At 33.1% G+C, this 25,828-nt stretch overlaps 4 protein-coding genes across 7 annotated transcripts in view; 3 read left to right on the top strand and 1 right to left on the bottom strand.

The window, feature by feature from the left end:
* The window catches only part of itih2 (inter-alpha-trypsin inhibitor heavy chain 2), a 28,074-nt gene extending 26,022 nt beyond the window's left edge, over nucleotides 1–2,052 (top strand). Inside the window, 1 exon segment of the mRNA NM_001327825.2 lies at nucleotides 1,598–2,052. Within this exon segment, the coding sequence (NP_001314754.2) occupies nucleotides 1,598–1,745 (148 nt within the window). The 3' untranslated portion in view covers nucleotides 1,746–2,052.
* Nucleotides 1,861–8,507, bottom strand: kin (Kin17 DNA and RNA binding protein). The gene is made up of 11 exons (NM_001030086.4): nucleotides 8,208–8,507; nucleotides 6,747–6,841; nucleotides 6,617–6,660; nucleotides 6,400–6,522; nucleotides 5,459–5,643; nucleotides 5,290–5,384; nucleotides 5,068–5,185; nucleotides 4,168–4,287; nucleotides 3,984–4,083; nucleotides 3,457–3,557; nucleotides 1,861–2,199 (listed from the first exon to the last, which is right to left on the bottom strand). The coding sequence occupies exons 1-11, from the start codon at nucleotides 8,319–8,321 to the stop codon at nucleotides 2,137–2,139; spliced, it is 1,158 nt and encodes a 385-aa protein (NP_001025257.3). The 5' UTR covers nucleotides 8,322–8,507; the 3' UTR covers nucleotides 1,861–2,136.
* Nucleotides 8,497–17,959, top strand: atp5f1c (ATP synthase F1 subunit gamma). Of its 4 annotated transcripts, NM_001328551.1 has the most exon segments (10): nucleotides 8,497–8,595; nucleotides 9,046–9,080; nucleotides 10,066–10,197; nucleotides 11,497–11,701; nucleotides 11,880–12,023; nucleotides 12,106–12,170; nucleotides 14,372–14,527; nucleotides 14,693–14,789; nucleotides 15,031–15,049; nucleotides 17,743–17,959. In NM_001328551.1, coding segments are annotated over 9 exon segments (882 nt in total). In that variant the 5' UTR covers nucleotides 8,497–8,554; the 3' UTR covers nucleotides 15,038–15,049; nucleotides 17,743–17,959.
* Nucleotides 17,960–23,726: 5,767 nt separating this feature from the next.
* The window catches only part of taf3 (TAF3 RNA polymerase II, TATA box binding protein (TBP)-associated facto), an 84,516-nt gene continuing 82,414 nt past the window's right edge, over nucleotides 23,727–25,828 (top strand). Inside the window, 1 exon segment of the mRNA NM_001042744.3 lies at nucleotides 23,727–23,892. Within this exon segment, the coding sequence (NP_001036209.2) occupies nucleotides 23,727–23,892 (166 nt within the window).

The following is a 25,828-nucleotide window of genomic DNA, read 5'->3' as shown; positions in this document are numbered from 1 at the left end:
TTATTAAATTTAATATCATTTTGATTTTGCAATGTATGGTTGTATGCTAAAGTTTGCCTGAATTAAATCTGCGAATATCAGGATGCAGTGAAGTTTATGAAATCAATGCTAGATTTGACATCATGCTGCTTTGTTTACTGCAGAAACCAAGGCAAACCATTATTTCTGCAGTTCTATAGGTGCCAACCTGCTGAATTAGCTTGATTTAATATTTTTTTATTCAGTATATGAATAGTTTTAGTTTTGGATTCTTTACCTTAATATTTAGTAAATAAACCATAAGTTAAAATATCGCCAGTGTTTCCAGTTGAAATCCAAACTGGTTATAAGGCCTTAAAATGGATGGAAAGTGTCTTAAAAAAGGAATTAAAAGGTATTGAAAAATATTTCCGTATATACTCTGTAACGCTTCTTAAGCTTAAATATCCTGTTGTCCAAAAAAACGCAGATGATACATGTTTGAAAGTATGGCACATTTGTATTTTACGCCAAAAAAACTCTAAAGAAAAACATTTTATTTAAAATTTCGAAATGTTTTTTTATAGTTTATGAAGTAAAACTGAAATTCTGTTTTACTCAAACTCATAACTATAAATCCAGAGAGACTTAGTTTTGTATTTCCTTCAAAACATCATGCACTCTCAGAAATAAAGATATGAGAGCTGTCACTGTGGCAGTATCTTTTCAAACGGTGCATATTTGTCTCTGAAGGGTCTATAATGGTACCCCAAAGGTACAAGCTACTGATAAGTACATTACTGATAAGTGACATCTCTCATACCTTTATTTCTGAGTGTTCAAAATATAATAAATCTATATATAAATGTTTTGTATTGTAATGCTATTTGTTTGTTTGTTTATACTTATGGTAATGATACAGTCAAGTAAAAAAATAATAATTATACATTTACAGCATTTAATTAATGTTTACACTCGACATTAAGGTTTCATTATTATGTTACTTAATTTGTTTATTAAGATGAATTACTGTAAGTATGAATTATATTTGTAGGTCAGTTGTTAATCATAATTCAAAATTTACTAATGTGTAATTAAAATCCAAGCTTTAGTTAATCCACTGAGAGTTAACATGAATTAACAATAATGACTGTATTTTCATTAACTAATGTTAACTAACATAAACAAATTCTGTATTAAATGTGTTGTTCATGGTTTGTTCCTGTTAGTAAATGCATCAACTAATACAATTATACTGTAAAATGTTACCCAATTAATCATAGATTACAAATCAAATAAATTTTTTCACATAATTTAAATTAATATATGGTGAAAACTAAGTGCTATGTTTTGGTTAAAATTATAACATTAACACTTATTCTAATAACCATAAACTAATTGGAAGGCCAATTAAAAGTACAAAGTATAGCAAGTCAAGCTTTTAATCATGAAGATTTATATCATTGCACATTATCTAATAAACAAACTAATCAAATAATTAATGAATCATACTAACATGCAAATAAATTATTTAATTTTGTGGAAATATTTAATGAAAGTATTTAAAATCAGGCTTTAATTGCCGTTACGAATCTACCTAGCTCATATAATATTTTAAAGTCTTGAAATATGTGTATAGGGGCTGGCAGAAGGACTACAGACGTGACCGAAAGCGAGGTTCAGACATCTATTGCTGGTTTGTCCATAACAACGGGAAAGGCTTTGTTGATGGCAATTACACCAACTATATCCTGCCTCAGCTGGACAGCTTCCTGAACGCACTCTAACAGCGAGAAAGCAATCATCTGTTATTTTATAAGCTATAATAACCAACCAAAAACATGATATTAAAAAAGAAGGTTTTTAATACTATACAAAAAATATATAAAAAACATGAATATGTAGAGCTGTACATGAATCGACTAAATTTTATTAATAAAGAAAGCAATCCAGATTGACAACATTAACAACACTTTACTGTTGAATAATTGGAGTAATTCAGATATTTAATAATATGCAACCATTGTCACTGACAATAAAAAATAACAATGCACAACAACACAATAAAAACCCATTGGTCAATTTGTTCCATTATGTAAATTCTGTCATTTCTGAGTCTTATAATATTATTATCAGCTCTCTGACACAGTAGAGGTGCTCTGCAGATGAAAATGAACATCAGGCTAGTTTGGAGAAATCCTCATATGCAATTCCCTCCACTGTCTTTCCTTTCATTCGACCCTAAAAACAAGACAAAGGACAAGCTTTAGTGGCTCTCGTTTACACAATACAATATTTAGCTTAAAGGGATAGTTCACCCAAAAACGTTTAATTGTCATCGTTTACTCGCCCTTGTTCAAAACCTTTATGTGTTTCTCTTGAACCCAAAAGAAGACACTTTGAAAAATGCAGGAATTTGGTAACCACTGACTACAAAAGTCGTTGTTTTTCCTATTGTGGAAATCAATGGTTACAGGTTTTAGGCTTTCTTTAAAATATATTCTTCAGTGTTCAACAGAATAATGAAACTCACAAAGGTTTGGAACCACTTGAGAGTGAGTAAATATTGAGTCTATTTGTAAAAAAAGGCAAAAGGAACAACTTTCTAATTTGAGTACATTGTAGTCGTGCAAATGTACCCAGAATATTAAAGTTAAGTCTGATTAAAGGTTTTTGGAGACGGATTATTGTTCAGATATTTGGGATTTTCTGAACTGTTCTGGATGACTCACATTTGAGGATTGTACTTATTAGTTAAAACGTTTAAACAGGAATATTGTTTGCAATTTAATATACAGTTGAAGTCAGAATTATTAGCCCCCTTTTATTTATTTTTTTATTTTTTAAATGTTTCCCAAATGATGTTTAACAGAGCAAGAAAATTATCACAGTATGTCTGATAATATTTTTTCTTCTGGAGAAAGTCTTATTTGTTTTATTTCAGCTAGAATAAAAGCAGCTTTAATTAAAAAAAAAAAATCAGTTATTAGAGATGAGTTATTAAAAAAATAATGTTTAGAAATGCGTTCATAAAATCTTCTCTTTTAAACAGAAATTGGGGAAAAAATAATTGGGGGCTAATAATTCAGGGGGGCTAATAATTCTGACAACTGTATGTTTTCCATTTTCAAACCATTTGATAACGTAGTTCATAGCTGATGCAGTTTTTGTTCAGGATTCTCGAAGGGGAAATTTAGAAACAGCAGTTATTTGAAATAGTTTTTTGTTTATATTAAATGTATTTAATGTAGGGGTGAGCAACATTGACAGAAAAAACAAGGTAAAACAACAGTTATGCTATTGCGCAAACATAAAAATCATCCCTATTGTACTCTTAATACTGTAACTCTAATACTTTAAATCAATTTAGAGCATACAGTACTTGTGGAATAACTTTATCCTTATCTTTGTAAACAGACATTAAATAAAAGCTACAAATTTATATTATGATTTCATTGAGGTCTTACAGAAATATTTATACAGTTTCTGAGAACCTACCGAGTCTAAAGTCAGTGTGGCGGAGAATTTGTGCTCATTTATGCCTTCCAGTATGGCCTCTGTGCCCCTATATTGACCATTAAGGATCAAAACTCGTTTACCTGAGACAGAAACATAGATTACATTAAGAATTTCTTTAAATATATATATATATATATATATATATATATATACATAGTATACACAGCATAAATGAGTATACATCCACATATATCCATAATTTACACAGCATTATAACATTTTTGTTATTTACAAGTTATATACAAGTTATTTTAATAAATTAGCTCTGGTATATATACATATATACATATACATACATACACACACACACACACAAATATGTTGTTATTATTATTATTATATAGCATCCTATGAAAAATTTGCATTAAAAAGGCTGGCCACTGTATATACTAGTTGTGTCTCCCATAGGGGGGCAAATATAATATAAATGTGAGTAAACAATCATTTAGCCAAACATATCTTAAAAAAGAAAATAAAAAACTAGTTTATTAAGAGTAATGCAATACCAGGAGCTGGAATGACTGTCTCCACATGACTCTGGTCCAGTTTGAGTTTGTCTCCAGAGTCCACCATCTTCACCACAGCTGTGTATTTACCCTGTAGCTCCTATAAAAATCACACAGATACACACGTTAGCACTGTAAACACATCATTCATTATGCAATTATGTAATTACAGTGCTATAATTACCCGAATGATGGCTTTCTTCTTGTAATACTTCTCTCCGAGTTTCTTTGTTACCACTTTCACTACAATATTTTCTTGAATCCAGTTATCTGATCTTACTGATTTCTTCTTTTGTTCCTCCATCTGGAAAACAAGCAACAGGAAATGTAAACCATTACAAACAAAAAACCTTTGCATAGAAATTCTTTGCATGTGCCATTTGTACTGATGGTGCAATGTTGTTACACAATTTTAGTACATAAATTATACAATGCAAATTTCTTTTCCAGATGCATTTTATAAATGAGCTCGTTCATTTGTGTTGTGTCATTTTTGTATATCTATATGGAAAGCTGACCTGCAGATTTATTTTTCCTTTTTACATTTATTTATTTATATATATATATATATATATATATATATATATATATATATATATATATATATATATATATATATATATATATATTTATTTATTTTTTTTTTTTACGCAGCACTAAAGGGACATCGTGATGGAAAAATTAGGAGAAAAAATAATATTTTACAAAACTTTTACATTTTTGCATTCCTTTAGGAAACTTGATATTTGCTTTGCAAAACTTTTGCTTTTTGTGAATAAATAATTATAATAATAAAGATTTATAATAATAAATGTATAAAAACAACAATAATAATAGAGATTTATAAAAAATAATAATGATAATAATAGCAGCAAGAGAGATGCTTTATTGTTTAGGTGCAAATACAGTTTCATGGCTAGGAAATTTTCTAAAGTGCAACAGCTAGATCACAACCAATTCGAATAATTTGTGTGACCCATTGTAGTGCATAATATATATATAAAATTATGTCAGATATAGGAGAAAAAACAGCTTAAGATGTCCTCAAAGTGAAATTAATAAAACTAGCAAAAAAAAAACATGCCTCGATGATCTCATCCAGAGCAGATTTCTTTTTCTTGTCCTTAAACTCTCCGCTGAGGGAAGACTCTTTCCTTTTGACAGATGCTGTAGTTTTAAGGGCACTAGGACCTAAAGTGGTGCTGTGGAAGTAAAATGGATGGTTGCTCTTATTAGGTTCTGTTAGATTACAGCTCTTCAACCGTGGCTATTGATACTTCAAAATGCAATTTTAGACTGACGATACCTTGGTTTGGACGGTCCAGCTGCAGCAATCTCGAGGTTAAAAGCCACTTTCTCATCTTCGCTCTTTCGCTGAAGTTCTGTGAATACTGGTTCCTCCTGTGGAAACATGGATATTAAAAACAATCGAAAGGAATGAAAAGAAATGTATTTTTGGTGCGTATATCACACACCGTTGGCTCCCTGCCCTCCCGACCACGGCGAACTTGTTCTTCGATGAACTTGGCGCTCCGTTCTTCATCATCCAAGTCCTGTTTCTTCTTCCTCTCCAGCTCCTCCTGCCTGCGAATCGTCTCTGGATCACGATCAATGTACTGAACATACCAGCCTTTGGGCGTCTCATCCACTTTGCAAAATCCTGTTTACACACACACACACACACACACACACATCTGAATGATCAGAATTTGATACCATTTTAGATGGCTATACTATGTTAATGCAACAGATTTTTTTAAATGGCAAAGCAATGATTGTAGAATGCGTTTTAGGCATATGCTGTCCTCTCGTAAATTTGTCTTTTTTGTGACTATTTGTCTATTTTTGGAAGACTTAAATGAGTTGACTTTGTATCGACTAGCTTCACTTGCTATGGCTATGTCTGAGGGTTTTGGTCACTTTAGATCATCTCACAATCTTGCAAAGTCAGTGAAACAGTAAAACCAAGCACTTTTAGCTTAGCTTAGCATAGATCATTGAATCGGATTAGACCATTAGCACCTGTCAAAAATGACAGAATTATAAATATAAAAAAATTGCAACATGTAATTTTCTGTCAGCCGTAGTACACAACGTAACAACAGAAGAGTTGAGCTTGAAAAAGTAAAATTATCAAAACTCTTTGGTCTTTTTTGATGCTAATGGTCTAATCAGATTCAATGATCTATGCTAAGCTAAGCTAAAAGTGTTCTCACCAGACCTGGAGATGAGTTAAATGGATAGAAAATGGTAAAACAAGGTTGTTTAACTCTAGTTGACTTGTAAAAATTATCCAAAAAGAGTGGATTTGTGTTTTAATACTAAAATAAAGTACAATTTAGATCTCCACTGTAATGTTACACATACAGTACATGGGACACTGCTTTTTTTTAAATACAGTATTTAAGATGCTTGCCTTCTCTCCCAAGCCATTTGGTGAAGTCGGTGAGGGTCTCCCACTGTGTAGCATTCATATGAACGTGTTCTCGATGACTGATGTACTCGTTATACACAATGTTATTGTGAACTCGTTTGGTCCCTGAAAGAACAAACACAAGCCATCTTAGCCTAAACTGACAAAACATGCACAAAATAAAGAAGTTTATATAAATAATAACAATGCAATAACTTACCAAAGCGTCTTCGGAGCAGTTCTAAGAAGTCAGTTTTGAACTCGCTGTAAATTCAGAATTTAGAATTAAACTCTATTTCAATGATAGCTGGATAAATTGATGGATATGGATAAATAGTGTGTTTACTTACTCTGAAAAGTAGCTCAAGAACTGGTTGGGGTTCTCAGAAGCTAACAGCAGCTGTCTCTGATGAGACTCAGACATGCAGTGACATTTAAACCCGTTCTGCAGTCAAGAGAGATCATGTTAGATCGCAATATTTATATAATCAAAGAGAAGTCATAGGCTCTGTTCTTTGTACCTCACTCAAAACATCTTATGTTATGATTATTTGAGACATCACAATTTTTCTTTAAATCATGATAACTGATCTCTGGCTAATTTGTTTCTTCATTGTGAATTAAATTAAAATATCTGGATTAATATCTGAGATTGCCACACATGCTCGTGTTTGTGAAGGACAGATATATTGATCCTCAGCAAGTGTAATAATGACATCTAATTAAAATTGGCAATGTGAGCAAAATGACTAAAAGGAAAGATTTAGCAGCCTAAGAAAAAAGTAGCATATCTGCTGACCTAAAGGCAATTTTGACTGAAATGTATAGCAGAAGTCTTTGATCCACGAAGAACATGTTTAAAAAAATTGCTTGAACTTTTTTTCTTAAAATTAAATAAATATATTTAGACCAATCAATATTTTCCATTCCTAATTTGAATATATTTGTATTTTCTTAAAAGTGGTATTACTCACTTTTACTTTCATATTTTAATTTAATAATTATTTACATTTATTTTAAAAATCTCTCATTTTATTGAGAAATGATCTGTCTCTCTCTTTCTCTCTCTCTCTCTCTCTATGGGTTTTTAAAAATGCTTAGCAGGTTATTACAAATGGCACAATAGAGTAAATAAATGTATTTAAATTTAAATGACAAAAAGATAAGAGCAAATTTGTTTTATATGTTGATGATTTCCAGTAAAACGGTAAGTAGCTCTCTATTTTGAGATGCAATCAGTAATGCCAAAATTCTTTCTAGATAACATAAGGCTGAGACCTCAAATGTTCTCCTCAAAATGTTGCCAAGGTATGGACCACAGAAACTGATCAAACAAAGCTATTTCTACGTTTTAAAGAGATATTACAGCCCAAAATGAAAAATCTTTAATGTTTAATGTCCCTTCACTTGTTCCACGCCTGTTTGAGTATCTTTTTTCTGTTGAAAACAAAAAACATATTTTAAAGCAAGAAAGAAAACATGCAACCATTGAAATTCATAGTGTTTTTCTACTAACGTTAAGGAAATCTATGGCTAAAGATTTTCAGCTTTCTTCAAAATATCTTTTTTCGTGTTTAACAGAAGAATGAACTGTTAAAGGTTTATAATAGCTTGAGGGTGAGTCAGTAGAGTTATATTTAATTTTGGGGGGAACTATCCCTTTAAGACAGTGGCTAAAATACTGTACATAAAGGCTAAAAGCAGTATTATAAAACCTATAATTAAGGTTTTTAGGTTTAAGAATTTAAGAAAACAAGTTAATAAATAAAATTAGTGTGTCTAAAGAACACGACACAATCACATAAACTTACTTCATCTCTGCATTGTTTCTGACACATCTGACAATACCAGCGGAGCTTCTGAAGGCCTTTGGCTTTGATTCTGTTCGCGATCGCTTTAGGGGTTAAGAAATCCGCTTTCCCCATTTCAAAAACTAAAAAAGATCACAATAAGTACTGTAAAAATAACAACTCTTCCAATGTACAAGTCCTTTCCCTCTTCCTTGCGTTCTGACGCGAATTCCTCGTTTTGAAATATGCGTTTTTCGTCACGGATTGGTGTGTACCTCTGATGCCGCGAGATTACACACTAGTACGCGTTTCTGCGCTTTTATTTGCGCCTGCGCAGACCGGCTGCTCTGACCTTCATTGAAGTGAACATGTTCGCCAGGACCAGCGCGGCGGTGTTCCTCCCACAATGGTAAGAATTTACTCATTTATATTAAAACATGTTTTTGCTGGAATAAGCATTTATCTTGCGTGCATACATAAAGAACTCAAGCTGTTTCTAATTGAGCAGTGAAACGCAGCTGAAGCGGAGCAAGGACGCACTGATCTTTAGGCCGCGCTTTGCTTAACGTTAAGCCTAATGACAGCGCCAGACTTGACATTTACACGTTTTCATAGCTGTAATAACTACTACATATGCATTAAAAACCTTTTTATATGTTTGTTTATTAAGTAGTTGAAATGAAATAAATGCTATCGTGTCAGGAAATGTTAACTGTAGTGGTATGTTGTTTTCCCGTGTCTGCAATGCATTCTGTGTCATTCATTAGAAGTCAAATTTACTGATGCATTATTGTCCTGACTGAGGTATTATATTGTTTATTTGTTGATGAGATTAACACTTATTAATTTTCTTTTGCAGTGGGCAGGTCAGGAACATGGCAACCTTGAAGGACAGTAAGTAAAGTTTTCTTTTGCACTATAAAAGGTCATTTTTATTATCTTTATGTCGGCAGTTTTTGGAAATATTTATGGCTTTCTGTAAATTTTAATAAGCAGTGTATTGATCTAACTTAAATATAATTTAGTAAGAAAAGTCATGACATTTAAAATGATGTATGCATTACGAAAACAAAAAACAATAAAAATGTACACTTACTCTGTCTAATATAAATATTTAAACCTTCAAGATACAATTAAACTACTTTTAAGATACAAATTCGAAAGATCAAGTCTGTAGAGTTGGTTTAAAGGTATAGTTCACCCCAAAATGAAAATTACCTTTTTTTATTCTCCCTCATGTGCCTTTAAATGTTTGCACTGAACACAAAATAAGATGAGAGTTTGAAGAATGCTGGTTGATGGGACCTAATAACTTCCATAGTATGACAAAAATACTATGGAAGCCTACAGTTTCCAGCACCTAGCATTTTTCAAAGCATAATTTTTTTTACGTTCAAAAGAGGAAAGTTGTATAAACTCCCTTTAAAACAAGTACAATAATATAAGTGGGGCTTGGAAATTGGTTAAGTTGATTTTTTTCAGTTGTTCATTTTGGTCAATTTGACCCATCTCATAGGTTTTTGTCTTATTAAATTAAGAAACTTTTGAAAATTGTGCTAAAAAGATGCATTTGTTAAAATAGATGACTTTTTGATAAAATTTGCATTTAGGTTGCTGCTATGTTTTTTTTGTAAAATGCATTAAGAATGAACTTTGTATTTAGCCAAAACGTACAAATTAACTGTCCATTGAAACTGGTGTTGCATTAAACACAAACAAACAAATCTTCAAGTTTAAAATGTATTTTCTTTTATGGTTTTGGACTTTCAAAGGCCTTTAATTTGCCTTCATGAATTCTACATAAACTGTTTGACTGAACTAATTATTTTGCATAACTAAGAGTTCATCAGATTCTGAAGAGTGTTTTGTTTCTTGCCAGTCACCATTCGGTTGAAGTCCATCAAGAACATCCAGAAGATCACCAAGTCCATGAAGATGGTGGCAGCAGCAAAATATTCCAGAGCTGAGAGGTCCCTGAAGCCCGCCCGAGTCTATGGCACCGGCGCATTGGGTATGCAATTAATTTTCCACATTTAAGATTTTTTTCTTTCGAAATGTTTTTATTAAAACACAATTTGCTTCAATGAATCTTCGGATCCTTCAGTTAAGTCATTTAATACATCTTAGGTTATTTGACAAATATAATGCTTCAGGGTTTAACACTAAGGGTTATTTCTACTGGCCCAGTGGTTCAGGTTTGTACTTGCTCTGCCAAAATTTTCACCGGCCCCACCAAAATAAAGAATTTAATATTTTCAATAATTTGTCAAAAACCAAACATAAAACACTTTTTTTTCAGCAAGCCTTTTCTTTAAATAGAACTGACAATAAGGAAAATTACAATTGTTAACATTTTGGAAAAAAAAAATCTATAAAAAAAAAAAATGTTGGCTAGAATTATAGGCTTTAATTGTAGAGAGAAATAACAAATAATAGCAACTTGGTAATATTTCAGCATGCTTTCACTTTCATATTCAACATAAAACACACATTTACTGATAGGAATGACATATTACCCTACTCATAATTCTCTCTTCGTATAGTCTTTATATTTGGCTATCACACAATCATAATTTGTGATTATAGCCTGCTTCATCAGTTCTTTGGATTGTTTTGCTTACTCGCATCAATCGATCCGCTCCAGACTTTGTTTTAATCGATCCGAGACCACCTCATTTAGGTGACTTTGGATCGATTGATTTGGTGCAGATCCGAGCAGGATTCAAATATGCCAAACAAACCACGCTAACTGGGCAAATAAAATGAAAGCACCTCAAGACTGTATTTGCCGGTAATTGACAGTCGCAGCCAAATTAAACTTTATCGTGCTGGTAACGAGCCCGTCTACTGTCCCAAGCGTCTCGCACGCTGGCCCAGGGTCATCGGGCAGTGCTTATTGTCGAGCCCTGTGCTTGTGATTTTTCAGCATGTCATATTTAAGATCAAAACATTTGTTTTAAGAAGAAGTGAAGCTTATTGCAATCACAAAGTATTGTTCACATCCACCATTAATGTCAGATATTCAGAATCACAACAATCCAAGGAATATTATTTCCCGATAATAACCGATTAAACTAATAACTCAGGCTGGGTACTACCAGTCATCTTGATCGGTAGTGTATTTATTAATTTAGTCAAAATTGAATATCTTAGAAATATTTTACAGAGCAAGGAGCAATATAAATATTTGTATAAATATACTTTGTCTTGTGTTACAAAAAGGCTTCTCTCCATTATCATAAATATTTGAAAATAATTAATTTAACACTAGAATTTCAACAATCATCATTTTTATGTCCGTGTTGTCTAGCTCTCTATGAGAAGGCAGAGATCAAAGCTCCGGAAGACAAGAATAAGCATTTGATCATCGGTGTCTCATCTGACCGTGGTCTTTGCGGTGCCATTCACAGCAGTGTGGCCAAAGCCATCAAGAGTGAGATCGGCAAGCTCTCTGGTGCCGGCAAAGAGGTCATGGTTGTCAATATTGGTGACAAACTCAGAGGTCTGCTCTACAGGTAATTTTTTCCTTGGTGTAATTTGGATGTGTTCACGTGTGTGTATATATATATATATATATATATATATATATATATATATATATATATATATATATATATATATATATATATATATATCATGTTTATTTTTTTTTTATCATACTTTAATTTATTCCTCTCCATCTGTAATCATCAGGACCCATGGCAAACACATCTTGCTCAACTGTAAGGAGGTGGGCCGCAAGCCTCCTACTTTCACCGATGCTTCTATCATTGCCACTGAGCTGCTGAACTCTGGCTATGAGTTCGACCAGGGATCCATTGTATACAACAGATTCAGGTTTGAGACTTTGCACATTGTTACATACTGAATATATATATTTTTTCTTCTTTGTTTTGATGTGGAATTTTCTTCTCTGCAGGTCTGTGATTTCATACAAGACAGACGAGAAACCTTTGTATTCCATGGACACTGTTGCAAGTTCAGGTATTGTTTTATTGTACATAAATCTTACTTGTGGCAGCATTCTGATTTCATAACAACATATAATACAACATATAAATTGAATCCTGTGATTCTGAGAAGTCTGATTACTTCCCAAAAACTGAATATACACCTGAATAAATGTATTTATGAATGACCATGTATGGCCCAAATGAAGATTTAAAGTTGTAGTCAGTATTTAAATTAAATGTTTACTTAAGCTACGCACATTCTTGCGTTGTGTTTTTCTAGATCACAACTTTTTAGTGGGAAGTGCCATATGCCCATTTTATGCTTATGCCACATTTATAAATTAGACCCCTGGGGTCTGTTCTTTGTACCTCGCTTAAAATGGTCTAAGATGATTTGGCAGATCCTGGATCTTTTAATCTTGATAACTGATCTCTGGCTAATTGGGTTCATAAAACAAGTTCGCAAATCAGATTAAAATGTCTGGATGAACTGATCTGAGATCGCTGCGGGTGTTGTGTAGGACGGATCTATCGATCCTCAATCATGGTCAGCAGTGCAACGATTGGTTGACAGTGTAATGACATCACCTGATTAATATTCAATTATCCATGCGAGCAAAATTATATCTAAATTCTCTGTAAATGGTTTGTTAAATATGATACTTTCCACCTTTGTTGAACCCACACATGAACATTTACTCAAAGAAGAAGAACCCCCAAAATGTCTATACTGCAACAAACCAAACTGTAAATCATATTCTTGTGGAACGCCCTATTTTTTAATATTATCAGACAACAATTTTTATCTGTAGAGACTTTAAGTGAAAGTTTTTTTTAAATATGATTCATTCTAAAATTGTAGAATTTTTATCAAAAAGGAACCTTAAACTGTTTTAGATATTTATCTTACATATTATCATTATTATTATAATTTATGTATTTTACCTTGTATATTATTTATTGCTGTTGATGACCTTTTAATTATTAGGACATTTTTATAATTATAGAAAAGTGGTATTTATACAATGCTTATAAATTACTTGATCTGTGTTTTTTTTTTTTTTTTTTGCCATGACAGTCTTTCTCTCTCTCTCTCTCTCTCTCTCTCTCTCTCTCTCTCTCTCTCTCTCTCCACCTTTGTTGTGGGCTGCAGGCTTTGCACTTTCATGTGTCAGAAGTATTTAGCAATTTATTTAGTTTTAAAATTACATCAGATTTTCTTTACTATAGTAGCCTAGGCCTATTCACATTTCCTAATCAAAATAAGGAATTTAAATTAATTTAGCAAAAAAGCATTTTAAGATTGGTAAAGGCATCTGCAACCTTTGCAATTCACCAGCATATTAGCTTTTTTACCAATTTTTAACTATTTTACCAAGTGTATATAATCTATAGGTTACTACTGTAAGAAAATATCAGCATTCTGTAAATACATTCAGTAATACCTTTGCTTGAAATGACCCGATCTATTCCTTTTTATATAAAATAAACCTGCTCCCAAACAGGTTTGAGCTACCAGACCTGTTACTATGACAACAACTCTCTTACTATGAGTTTTTGAAGAACGAAAAGATCCTGGATTGTCAAATCATCAATAATCAAATACAGCTAATTGAGTAATCCATGTACGAAGAATGAACCCTTGGTCCTCATTTTGACTTTTTAAAAATTATTTAGATCAATGTTATTGCCATCGAATTCTTATGTAATCTTCAAAAATACTTAATTTTTTTAAAATAGTAATTTAAAATAATTTAAATATTAATTCGAGGTATTTAAAATGAATATATATTTTATAATAATATACAGTATAGGATTGTAGAAATGTATTTTCAAAAAATTGTTTTATTTAAACTTATTTAAAATATACCATTGAGACTTCTCTGGACAGTATTTTTAAGCTAATTCATTAAACTTATTGTTTGTACTTAAAGTATATGCAAGCAAAGAAATTGCTTTAGTGTTTTTAAAATGAGAACATAAAGTAAAATAATTTTTCCATCATTCATTCAGATGAATTAATATGTATCCTAATATGCAAAAAGTCAAATACAATGAAGCTGTATTATACTTTTTATTTTGCCTGGAAAAAAAATGCAAATTCATCTTTAACTCGTATGTATACTAATACATAAATAGAAATATAAAAATGGTATTGCTAAAAATCAGTGTATTGATGAAAAATGCAGTGATAGTGTATAATCAAACATTTGTTGTATTTTTATTGTTCAGAGAATATGGGCATCTATGATGACATTGATGCCGATGTGCTGAGAAACTATCAGGAGTTTGCTCTGGTCAACATCATCTACTTTGGGCTGAAAGAGTCCACCACCAGTGAGCAGAGTGCTAGGATGACTGCTATGGACAGTGCTAGCAAGAACGCTTGTGAGTTCTCTTATGACTTAACCCTTTGGGTTTAAAGTACTGGAATGGCTTTATGGCATATGTCCATTGCTGATGTAAATGCTGCTTGTATGAATATTTAAATGTTTTTTTTTAAATTCATTTTAATTTCTAATTTCACTCTTGTAATTTTTTTCTGTTTATCAGCTGAGATGATCGACAAGCTGACCCTGACCTTTAACCGAACCCGCCAGGCCGTCATCACCAAGGAGCTCATTGAGATCATTTCTGGAGCTGCCGCTTTGTAAGTTGTTTCTCTCAAGTTGTTGCCCTTAGCTTTACCATCATTATAATCCATGCATGCCATGTCTTCTTCTAATTCATTCTTTGAAGTCATGTTCTCAACTTTTTTTTTTTCATTTACTTTCAACTCATTCCTTTTCTTCATATAATTCCTTATCCTTTGTTTTTGTTAACCCACATTAATCCATTTCCATTTTTCCTTTACTAACCGTCCACATTATGCATGCATTCACCATTCACAGGGACTAACGCATGACTGAGGTAACATACAGCAGACTGCATTGTGTGCTTTAATAGAGAAAATCATAAATAATAGATTTTTGTTGCATGTGTTGGGCTCTTTTAGTTGGGTTTAGTAAAAAGGTAGTGGAGCTTTTATTTGATAGTGACATGTTAGACTTATCATTTGATCTGGGAATTTCATTTTTTACCTTTTGAAAGCTTTAAGATGATGCACTATCCGCTTGTTAAGTCGTGACGTATCGGTGACATGGAATATTGGTTCCGTGTCCAAGCCGCTATTCATTTGCATTGAGAAAATATTTGTTTATGACCACTTATTAGTCCTATCACACTTTAAAGTGAATTTTATATAAAATCATGGTGTACACTACAATCTCTGGACTTGCTGCATTATAAACACCAACATTTTACCAATTTATAATAAATTTATCACTTTCTGGATATCAGATATTAGGCATGGATATGTATATATTGCGACCGTGATTTTTGAATGTATTATATCCCTTTGTAAACGTTTATTATTACCATTTGATGAGTCTCCCCATTCAGTCTACTAGAGCGCTTAGACGCGGAAGCCACTTGGCATGATGTCACACTTAACAAGCTGATTGTTCACAATTTCAATTCGAATGTTTCTTGCCTTGTTGTCCGACTGATTTAAGGCTTGTTCACACTCAAACTAAATTAGTCTATTCAAGAAAATAAAAGAAATCTACTTTTTTGTTAAGTTCAATAAAAACATTGTAGTTTAAAATAAAATTAACTTAAAATGTAGGTATGACTTTCTCATAATTCAGACTGGTTAAGCTCAGGGTAATAACTTTTACATTATTTACATGCATTAAAAAATGAATGAAGTTTGTATCCTGCAGTTGCAAGCTTATAATTTACACAAAAATGGCAAAGAAGCCAGCTGTCAAATTTCTTAATTTATTTTTACGATATGTATGATCAGAGATAATTCCTCAAGTGAATCCCACTGTGGTTTACGAAACTTACTGTGGTCCAAATGGATACATAACATGTCCTTGTTCGGTCCAGACCGAATCAGATTATTTTTATTTTTTTGCCACTAGTCGGTAGAAAAATGGGCACAACTGCACTACATTACAAAACCAAACTCTCTTCCAAAGGGCTGAAGACTAACTGGGCAAACAAGACAGGTTCCGAAATAAAAGTCTAGGGCCCCATTTACACTAATGCGTTTTCATTTTAAAACACATGCGTTTTGCTACGGTTACGCCATCTGTCCACAATATGCCGGAGTTCTCGAGCACCGAAAACGAAGCGTTTTGAAAACGCTGGAGAGGCCGTATTAATTCTAAAACGCTGCTGCTCCGTTTCAGTGTGGATGAGGAAAAACAAAGACATCTGAAAACGGAAGCTGGACTGCTGAGATTCGCTACCTGATTGGGGCTTTTGTGTCATTACGTATCCTTCCCTTATCCGTCAAGTCCCTATCACATGACTAAAACACATGACTTTAACGCTACAGGAAGACAGTACTGTAAACAACATGGGCACAGAAATGGGAGCGTTGTTTGCACTATTGTCTGTTTTAGGCACCATTGTGCAGTTATTCATTTGTTACGTTTAGGAACAACTCAACCTTGTCGTCTGTCCACAAATACCTCTCTTGCTTTATTTGCCATCGCGTTTAATGTTCAATCGCCGTTTGTTGACTAACAATAATCAAATGCCGAGCGAGACGCATGCTTTCTGTTTATACTAGAACGCGCATGCCTAGAGTGCGTGAATGGTCACTTGATAAACATTTTTGGTGGCGTAGTGTGGACGGAGATATGTTCAGAGACGCTAGGTGAAACGCTAGTGTGGACGCGGATCGTTTTTGATCTAAAATGCCGTTTTAAAACTAAAACGCACTAGTGTAAATGGGGCCTAGGTGTGAAAGCACCCTAACTCTCTGACAGTAGGTTCCACTTGTGTAGCAATGGAACATCTTATTTACATATATCCATGCGAAATGCGCCAGACAAGAAACACAAGCCCACTTAAAAGTATCTTAGCAAAGTTTGGTCATTGGAATTCATATCATGTAAATGCAAGACCAATAGATCAAAACATGATTTCACCTTATAGATATATAAAATATGGAGAAATCATCTATTTGAGCAGCGTCACATCTTCCGTTTTTTTCCACCCCTTTTGCAACACTCTGAGTAGATTCGTTTGCAATTGTCATTGTCATTTGGAACAACATTAGGAATTGTCAACAGTTTGGAAAAAACATTCAGTTTCTGTTTGTTTCTGTTACGGTTGTCGTTTATGTAACGACATCAGACCCGTGCTAAACAAAGGTGTGAAGTTTTTGTTTTATTAGATGTAAACTTTTGTAAGTTTACTCATTCATCAAGCGGTTGAACACAAAATAGGATATTTTGAAGAAAGCTGAAAACCAGTAGCCATTGACTTCCATAGTAGCATAAATAAAATTCTACAGAAGTCAATGGATGGTGGTTATCAACTAAACTCAAACTGGTCTTAAACAAGTGGAGGTAGAGTAAATGATAACATAATTTTTTTTACTTCTAGGTGAACTCTTTAAAAGACACTTATTGAAATGTTTCCACTCTGAACATTTAATTTTAGTGTGAACAAGCCTTTAGAGTGGCCTATTCTCTACATTTTAAGTAGATTAAAATCACTATTGATGACGTTTTACTAACCATCCATTTCTTGTCTCGTTCCAGATAAAGCGGAGCCCTGCAAACGTTCGCTGTGCTTCTGGCGCACTTCAGTCACCCGATGTAGAATTCATAAATATCTATGTGCTCCTGTTTGTACAATATCAGAGAAAGTAAATAAAGCTCTTACAGAGAAACACCATTCCACTTCTGCAGTCCATTTCTAATGTATATCTTCTTTGACGTGCTCTTTTTAAAATAAATAAATGTTTCTTCGACCCCGGCCTTGTTTTCCATTGGAATTGAAGCTCTGCGAACTCTCCTTTGAAGCCACGGCCTCGGCTGCGCTCTGAGGTTATCAATACACGCCGCATTTGAAGAGAAAAGACGTCTGCCAAAACAAAACACCAGGTCAATCCTGCCAATAAAGCCTCGGTGGCGTTTGCGCACTTTGCTTAAAGCAGTATTAAGTTACTCCGAACTGATTCCCGATAAACCCAATTGACTTAACGGCATCCTTATTGTTCTCTCTCATAATTGCCAATCAAAACAAGTTTAGCCTGCTTGTTATCCATTTGAAACTCAAGCCCGGCCAGGCACCGCGGTATCAGATGAAGCCATCGAGCTGCGGTGTTGGGTGTCCGCATCCATGAAAGGGTGAATTTGGGGGTCACTGATTGTAGAAGAGGGTCCGATCTATTAAAGTAATGGACAAGTAGAAAGTTTGACCATATGGGTCACTCATGTATTATTTAATCAGCTGCTGCTGGAGATCAGATTCTGATGGTTATCATCTGAGAACTGATGCACATCTCTATACCCAGATACTTTTTATTTTTTATTTTAATATGTGTAAATTTGCATTATCGGAGGGAAGATTTAAAATAAAAATAATGGAATAGAAATGATAATGTTGATTTAAAATAAAAAAAACTGTTCAGAATAATTATTTTCTGTTTATACTGTGTTGGAAACCTAATCTAAACATGTGATTTAGATTAGTAATCAAGCGTGATTTAGTTTTAAAAATGGTATTTAAATATTATTTATATATAGTTTTTACCACTACAGTATTTTTGACTAATGTATATGAATGGTTATCATATACAAATTATATATGCACAACTTTTTCATGAAATAATAGTGAATTGCACTTTATTATTATGAATATTACCATCCATGGTGTGTAAATGAAAAATGTCTAAGCAACAATATTTTTTTCCCTATTATATTTTATATTAATAATAAATGTGTGTGATTAATATTTGTGTGCACATAGGCACACACAGAAATAGCAATGCAGTTCTACTTTATTAAATATTGTTACTATTAGTATTAATGCCATACTTTAACCTAAAGCAAATCTTCACCAACATTGTTTAATAACATAAAAAATACTTATGTAATGTGTAAATCATAAATTAACGTATAAAATGAAAAGCTGTTATATAATAAATCTGATAAATCTTATGCTATTATATAATACTTGCTCATAAGTAGGACCAGCCAGAATCAACTGACTATTTTTGCAAAGAATTTTGTGAAAACATCTGCAGATTTATGTAGAATGGTTTAAGAAGTAGAACTAAACTAAATATCTAAAATAAACAATACATTTTTTTTCCTTTCTTTTAATGTTTACTGTGCAAATCCAACTAGATCCACTTACTTGGTAAACAAAGCAATTGTCATAAAACATATCTACTAAAAGACAGAAAATATTAATTTACAAATTTTATTGTACATAAATCATATGAACATTTTAATATTACTGTTATATATAATAATTGAATAAATATAAATTTACACACGCAAATGCATAAAGATGGATTAAAAATCTGCAGATTTCTGCGTGTGCAGATCCTCTGTAGCCCGACTCAAGTTGCCACATGGCACTTTTTATTTTATAAATTTCTGAGGTGAACTGATCAAGATTTACAGTAAATTTACAAAGTTAATAACAGTTTATTCAAAGACAACAATGTCAAAAAAGAGAAATAAAATTGAAAACCTTAATCAGGATCATTTCAAATAACACCCCTCTTTTTTGTTTGTGATAAGTTCCTGTTGACTTCTAGAAATAAAAAAGCTATTTTTTTAGATATTTATACATCAACTGTATTTTAGAAAGGTGCTATCGTATATCACTTTTTTTTTTTGTGTGTAACTGTTTTTCAACGTTAGTAACAATTATTAACATGTTGTAAATATGATTCAGTCCAAAATTGGGGTACATTTTACAGAGGGTACATTGTAAACTGATTAATTGTTTTAAGTGAAACTGGAAAATGATTAAATGTATTAGAGAACATTAGATTCTACTACTAATTGTTGTTTAACTCCCTGTAAATGTTTTAAACCACAAACAGAGTTGACATTTGAAGTGAAGTGAGCCATTTATAAGTATATAAGTATAGTTTTATTCATATTTGAAATTGGCTTTTAGCATGCAAATGCACACACATTTTGAGTGAGGAGTGAGCACACACACACACAAGCGCAGTGAGCAGCTATTGCTTCCTGCACCAGGTGAGCAATTAGGGGTTAGGTGCCTTGCTCAGGGGCACCTCAGATGGGTATCGAAGAACTGGGAGTTGAACCTGCAACCTTTCAATTACAAGTTCAACTGCCAACCAATAGGCCACAACTTTCCTTGCTTTAACTCAAGATGCTAACTACAAATCAGATACATACATGTCATTTTCATCGTATTATTGATATATGAAATTCAATGAAATATCACAATAACAGAGCTGACATAGTTGATTTACAATTGGTGTATCCTAAAACTTTTTACAAATTAATGAAAATAAATGACACGACTCGGAGCTCTTCCAGAGTTTGGCACATCAGTTGCAAGTCACACTCTTTTCTCATCAGTGCTTTACAGATTGTTGTACCTTTTTATAACCAATGTAACAGAGTTGACCAAAATGTACGAGTGACACATAATATAATATTTTATTAACTTAAATTACAAAAAAAAATAAAAAAATACAGAAAACAAATTTTTCATGCAAATGTTTTACTTATCAATGTAAACGCTCAAGAAAGATGTAATTAGATTCAATTATTTCATTCATTCGTTCATTTTCCTTCTGCTTAGTGCCTTTATTAATTTATTCATTAGGGGTCGCCACAGCGGAATGAACCTACAACTATTCCCGCATATTCTGTGTTTTACAACGAGGATGCCCTTTCAACTGCAACCCAGTACTGGCAAACATCCATACACATTCATTCAAACACACGGCCAATTTGGTTTATTCAATTCGCACATGTCTTTGGAGTCTGGGGGGAAACCAGAGTACCCGGATGAAACCCACGAGAACACGAGGAGAACGTACAAACCACGAAATGCTGACCCAGACGGGATTCGAATTAGCGATCTTCTTGCTCTGAGGCGAAAGTGCCAACCACCGAGTCACCTAACCCCCACCCCCACCCCCCCACACACACTTGTTTCAGGATAAATTATTATTTCAGGTGGACACACAATCAAGAATAGGTAAAATGGAGTAAGTTTATAATTTCAAGATGTTCATAAATACACAAACATTACTTTTTAGGTTTATTGGAGACACAACATAGCAACGTTATTCTAGAATAGCTTCGTTTTATATTGCTGTTTTTGTTGTGTTTTGTTTGCACTAACATGTACATGCAGAATATTCGAGTTTTGTCGTTTTTGTTCTGTTTTGTATGCTTTTTGATGTTGACAATGTTCGAGTCTTGTTTTTGTATACTGTTCTAAGGGACCATGCATTAAAACATTTATTCTCGTTTTGTCGTGATCTCGCTTAATTTTCTCGTGAACTCGACATAACAACTTTGATAACAACTTTTGTTAAGTCGTGATCACGACATAACAAATTTTGTTGGTCAAAGACTTTTTTTCTTGATTTCGACATAAAAATTGTTAAGTCGTGATCACGACATAACAATTTTGTATGCAATGTTATGTCGAGATCACGAGAAAATTAAGTCGTGATCACGACATAACAATTTTGTATACAAAGTTATGTCGAGATCACGAGAAAATTAAGTCGTGATCACGACATAACAACTTTGATAAAATTGTATACAAAGTTATGTCGAGATCACGAGAAAATTAAGTCGTGATCACGACATAACAACTTTGATAAATTTGTTATGTCGTGATCACGACTTAATTTTCTCGTGATCTTGACAAAACAAAAAGTTATGTGTGATAACGAATTATTATTATCTGGCCAATAATGTGGTCATAATTGGCTATGAACATTTCCTGCTTGTCCTAAAACCTTTATAGCAGGCAACTAACTTCATGTTAAACAGCTATAACATAATTCATCAATATAGGGCATAGATTCTCGAAAGTTGTAAGAATAAAAAATGTAAAACAGAAAACATTGGGACCGTTTACATCCCTCAAAATGGTCTAATTATAGCCTATATAATTATTTACAGTAACATTCCCTCAACTGTTACCATTTCAAAGCAATTTTTAAAACCAACTTAAGCGCAAAATAAGTTGCTGGATGAATTAAATTATGAAAAATTATGCTTTTGCTGTGATCCATTCTGCAAATTATTTACAAGTACTTTAAAATTGCGCCATATTGAATTGCTTTAAAATGGAAACAGATTAGAATACTATTGTAAATAATGGTGTATAATCAAACACATGAAAATAATCATGAATGTACATTAATCATGAGCCCGATTTGCGCTCATATTAATATGGCTATTCTAAACGCCTTTAAGTTGTGAAAGTTGTTATGTCGAGATCACGAGAAAATTAAGTCGTGATCACGACATAACAACTTTTTGTTAAGTCGTGATCACGACATAACAATTTTGTATAAAGTTGTTATGTCGTGATCACGAGAAAATTAAGTCGTGATCACGACATAACAATTTTTGTTAAGTCGTGATCACGACATAACAACTTTGATACAAAATTGTTATGTCGTGATCACGACTTAATTTTCTCGTGATCTTGACAAAACAAAAAGTTATGTGTGATAACGAATTATTATTATTATTATGGCCAATAATGTGGTCATAATTGGCTATGAACATTTCCTGCTTGTCCTAAAACTTTTATAGCAGGCAACTAACTTCATGTTAAACAGCTATAACATAATTCATCAATATGGGGCATGGATTCTCGAAAGTTGTAGGAATAAAAAATGTAAAACAGAAAACATTGAGACCGTTTACATCCCTCAAAATGGTCTAATTATATATCATTATTTACAGTAACATTCCCTCAACTGTTACCATTTCAAAGCAATTTTTTAAACCAACTTAAGCGCAAAATAAGTTGCTTGATGAATTAAATTATGAAAAACTATGCTTTTGCTGTGATCCATTCTGCAAATTATTTACAAGTACTTTAAAATTGCGCCATATTGAATTGCTTTAAAATGGAAACAGATTAGAATACTATTGTAAATAATGGTGTATAATCAAACACATGAAAATAATCATGAATGTACATTAATCATGAGCCCGATTTGCGCTCATATTAATATGGCTATTCTAAACGCCTTTAAGTTGTTATGTCGAGATCACGAGAAAATTAAGTCGTGATCACGAGAAAACAACTTTTTGTTATGTCGAGAACACGAGAAAATTAAGTCGTGATCACGACATAACAACTTTTTGCTATGTCGAGATCACGACAAAACAAAAGAGAAAATTATTTTAATGCATGGCCTCTTAAGACCTCCGTATTGACATGGGTAACGTTGCAAAACGTTTTAGTCCTCTTGTTTTTGTTCCATTTTGTATGCATATAGATGTAAAGTTGCACAGCGTTTGCCTATCTATAACTAACTGGTGAAAAACCCTCATCACACGTGCTCCCCCATCCCGCAGGCAAAGCAATCAACAGCGCTACCATCGATCAGACCTCTCTGCTCTTCTGCGCATGCGCGTTCGATGTCTCCGCAATGTTGTTTCGCTAGCGGAAGCAAAGATGGCGGCTCCTATGGAAGCGCCAACGTCCCCGTTGATGTGAGTGGCCAAAACAAAGCCCTGACCGGCACCGTGAGAGCGGAGAGATGTGTGAGAGCTTCGCGCGCTCTCTGCTGCGGGTCTCCGTGGCCCAGATGTGTCAGGCTGTGGGCTGGGACGCGGTGCAGCTGAGCGCCTGCGATCTGCTCTCCGACGTGCTGGAGAGATACGTGCAGCAGCTGGCCAAGAGCTGCCACCGTTACTCTGAGCTCTGTGAGTGTTTCTAAACATGCTTTATCGGTTTCATTTATATTGTGTGGAATGGTAGTGCGCACTAGAGAGTACTTGTGTACACTGTGTGGACTCAGTGTGTTTGCTTTGAAGCCCCGCCCACTCTCTGTGTTGTTAGCACGCTAAGCTAAGTAGCATATCATTTTTGGAGTTGTTATTGCATGGGGATACGTTCATTTGTTCACGGATTGTTTGAGTTCACAGTTTTTTTTTAATTTTGCATCATTTTGTTTAACACAAGACGTGAGTTTAAAAGGTAGCTCCGAAACTTCTCGATGTGTGTGTGTGTTGTTTTGACAGCTGACCAGCGGCTAGTTAGCGGTTTATTAAGGATAACGGATCTCAGTTTTTTAAAAGGCTACCACGAGTTATGGCGTGAAGTATTAATCATATTATTATGATTTAAACGTTTGCTGCACCTTAAAACAGCCACAGTGTGGAAGTTGATTGTGGGATGCTGAGTCTGGACTTCCACTTGTTGCCATAGTGATGCAACGTGAGCTGCAGCATCATGTGTTTATATGTGGAGATCACGCGTTCAAAACGTGTTATTTTAGCGTTAAATATATTTATGCATTCTCTTTTAGTTAGTTTTAGTGCTTTTGTAAAAAATTGTTGTATATCAACGTTTTATTTATTTGTTAACAATTTTATTTCATATAATGGAATGTTTTTACTTTTGTTTTCTGTAATAACTCAAGTTATGCAAGTTATGTTTGCATATAATAGCGAAGCTATAATATCTTAACCTGGTTTTTGTCTAAGTAAGAGTCTGCAAAGTATTTATTAAGCTCTTTGGGCTTTATCTATTTAATTTGTAAATTTGTTTTCAAAATTTATATGTAATGGCTTAAAAAATATTTATAAAACTGTTATGCAATCTATACTCCAAAATAAAAGTACAAAAACTGTCACAAGGTGGTTCTCCCCAAGGGGATCAAAGAGAACATTTATTAATATAGACTTTTTAGATAGAAATGGGTATTGTTTTAATGTAGGCAACAACCCAGCTTTAGTACAATTATTTGATGATGGGCATGGTCAATATTTACATTTTTTGAAAGGAAAGGAGTAATACACATACCAACATCAACATGCTTTTTTGTTGTGACATTAATTTAAACATCCATTTATTAAGAAGCTTGAATAGGCTACAATTGTAAAAAGATCTGTTCTAAATGTAAAACTAAATAAATCGCTAAATACTCTTGACACATGAAAGTGTAAAGCATGCAGCTCACAACAAAAGTGTAAAGTTATCGCATATCATATTTAACAAACAGTTTGCTATATGAATTTAAGATAATTTGGTTCACATGAATAATTTAATATTAATCAGGTGATGTCATTACGCTGTTGTGCCATCAGCCAATCGTTGCATTGCTGATCATGATTTCGACAACACACGCAGCAATCTCAGATCAGTTCATTCTGACATTTTAATCAGATTTGTGAACTTGTTTGAAGAACAAAATTAGCCAGAGATCAGTTATCAAGAATAAAAGATCCAGGATCTGTCAAATCGTCTTAGATCATTTTTTTAAGCGAGGTACGAAGAACCGACCCCGTGGAATATATTATATATAGTATGCCATTTTAATATGAAATGCATTGTTTATTTTATTTTTTAGGTGTTTACTTCATCATTTTTATTTCATTTTGGTATTTTTATACATCTACACATTGTTGCATATTATAGTTTAAATATTTTTGTTCTTGTAAATGTAAACAGCCTTGTTTTGAAATATTGGTTTGTTTACATTGTGTTAATGCAATGTTATGTTTTAACAAATACTTGTTTGTGATTGGTTATTCGATGCATTTCATGATAAATCAATGTTTATATTTTACTGTTGTAAGCATCTCTTGTTTTGTCTTTTAAACTTTTTTTACATCAACATTTATTTAATTATTTTTG

This window comes from Danio rerio, chromosome 4 (assembly GCF_052040795.2).
Source record: "Danio rerio strain M-AB ecotype USA chromosome 4, GRCz13ab, whole genome shotgun sequence".
Lineage (NCBI taxonomy): Eukaryota > Metazoa > Chordata > Actinopteri > Cypriniformes > Danionidae > Danio > Danio rerio.
This window is presented reverse-complemented; position numbering and strand designations above follow the sequence as displayed.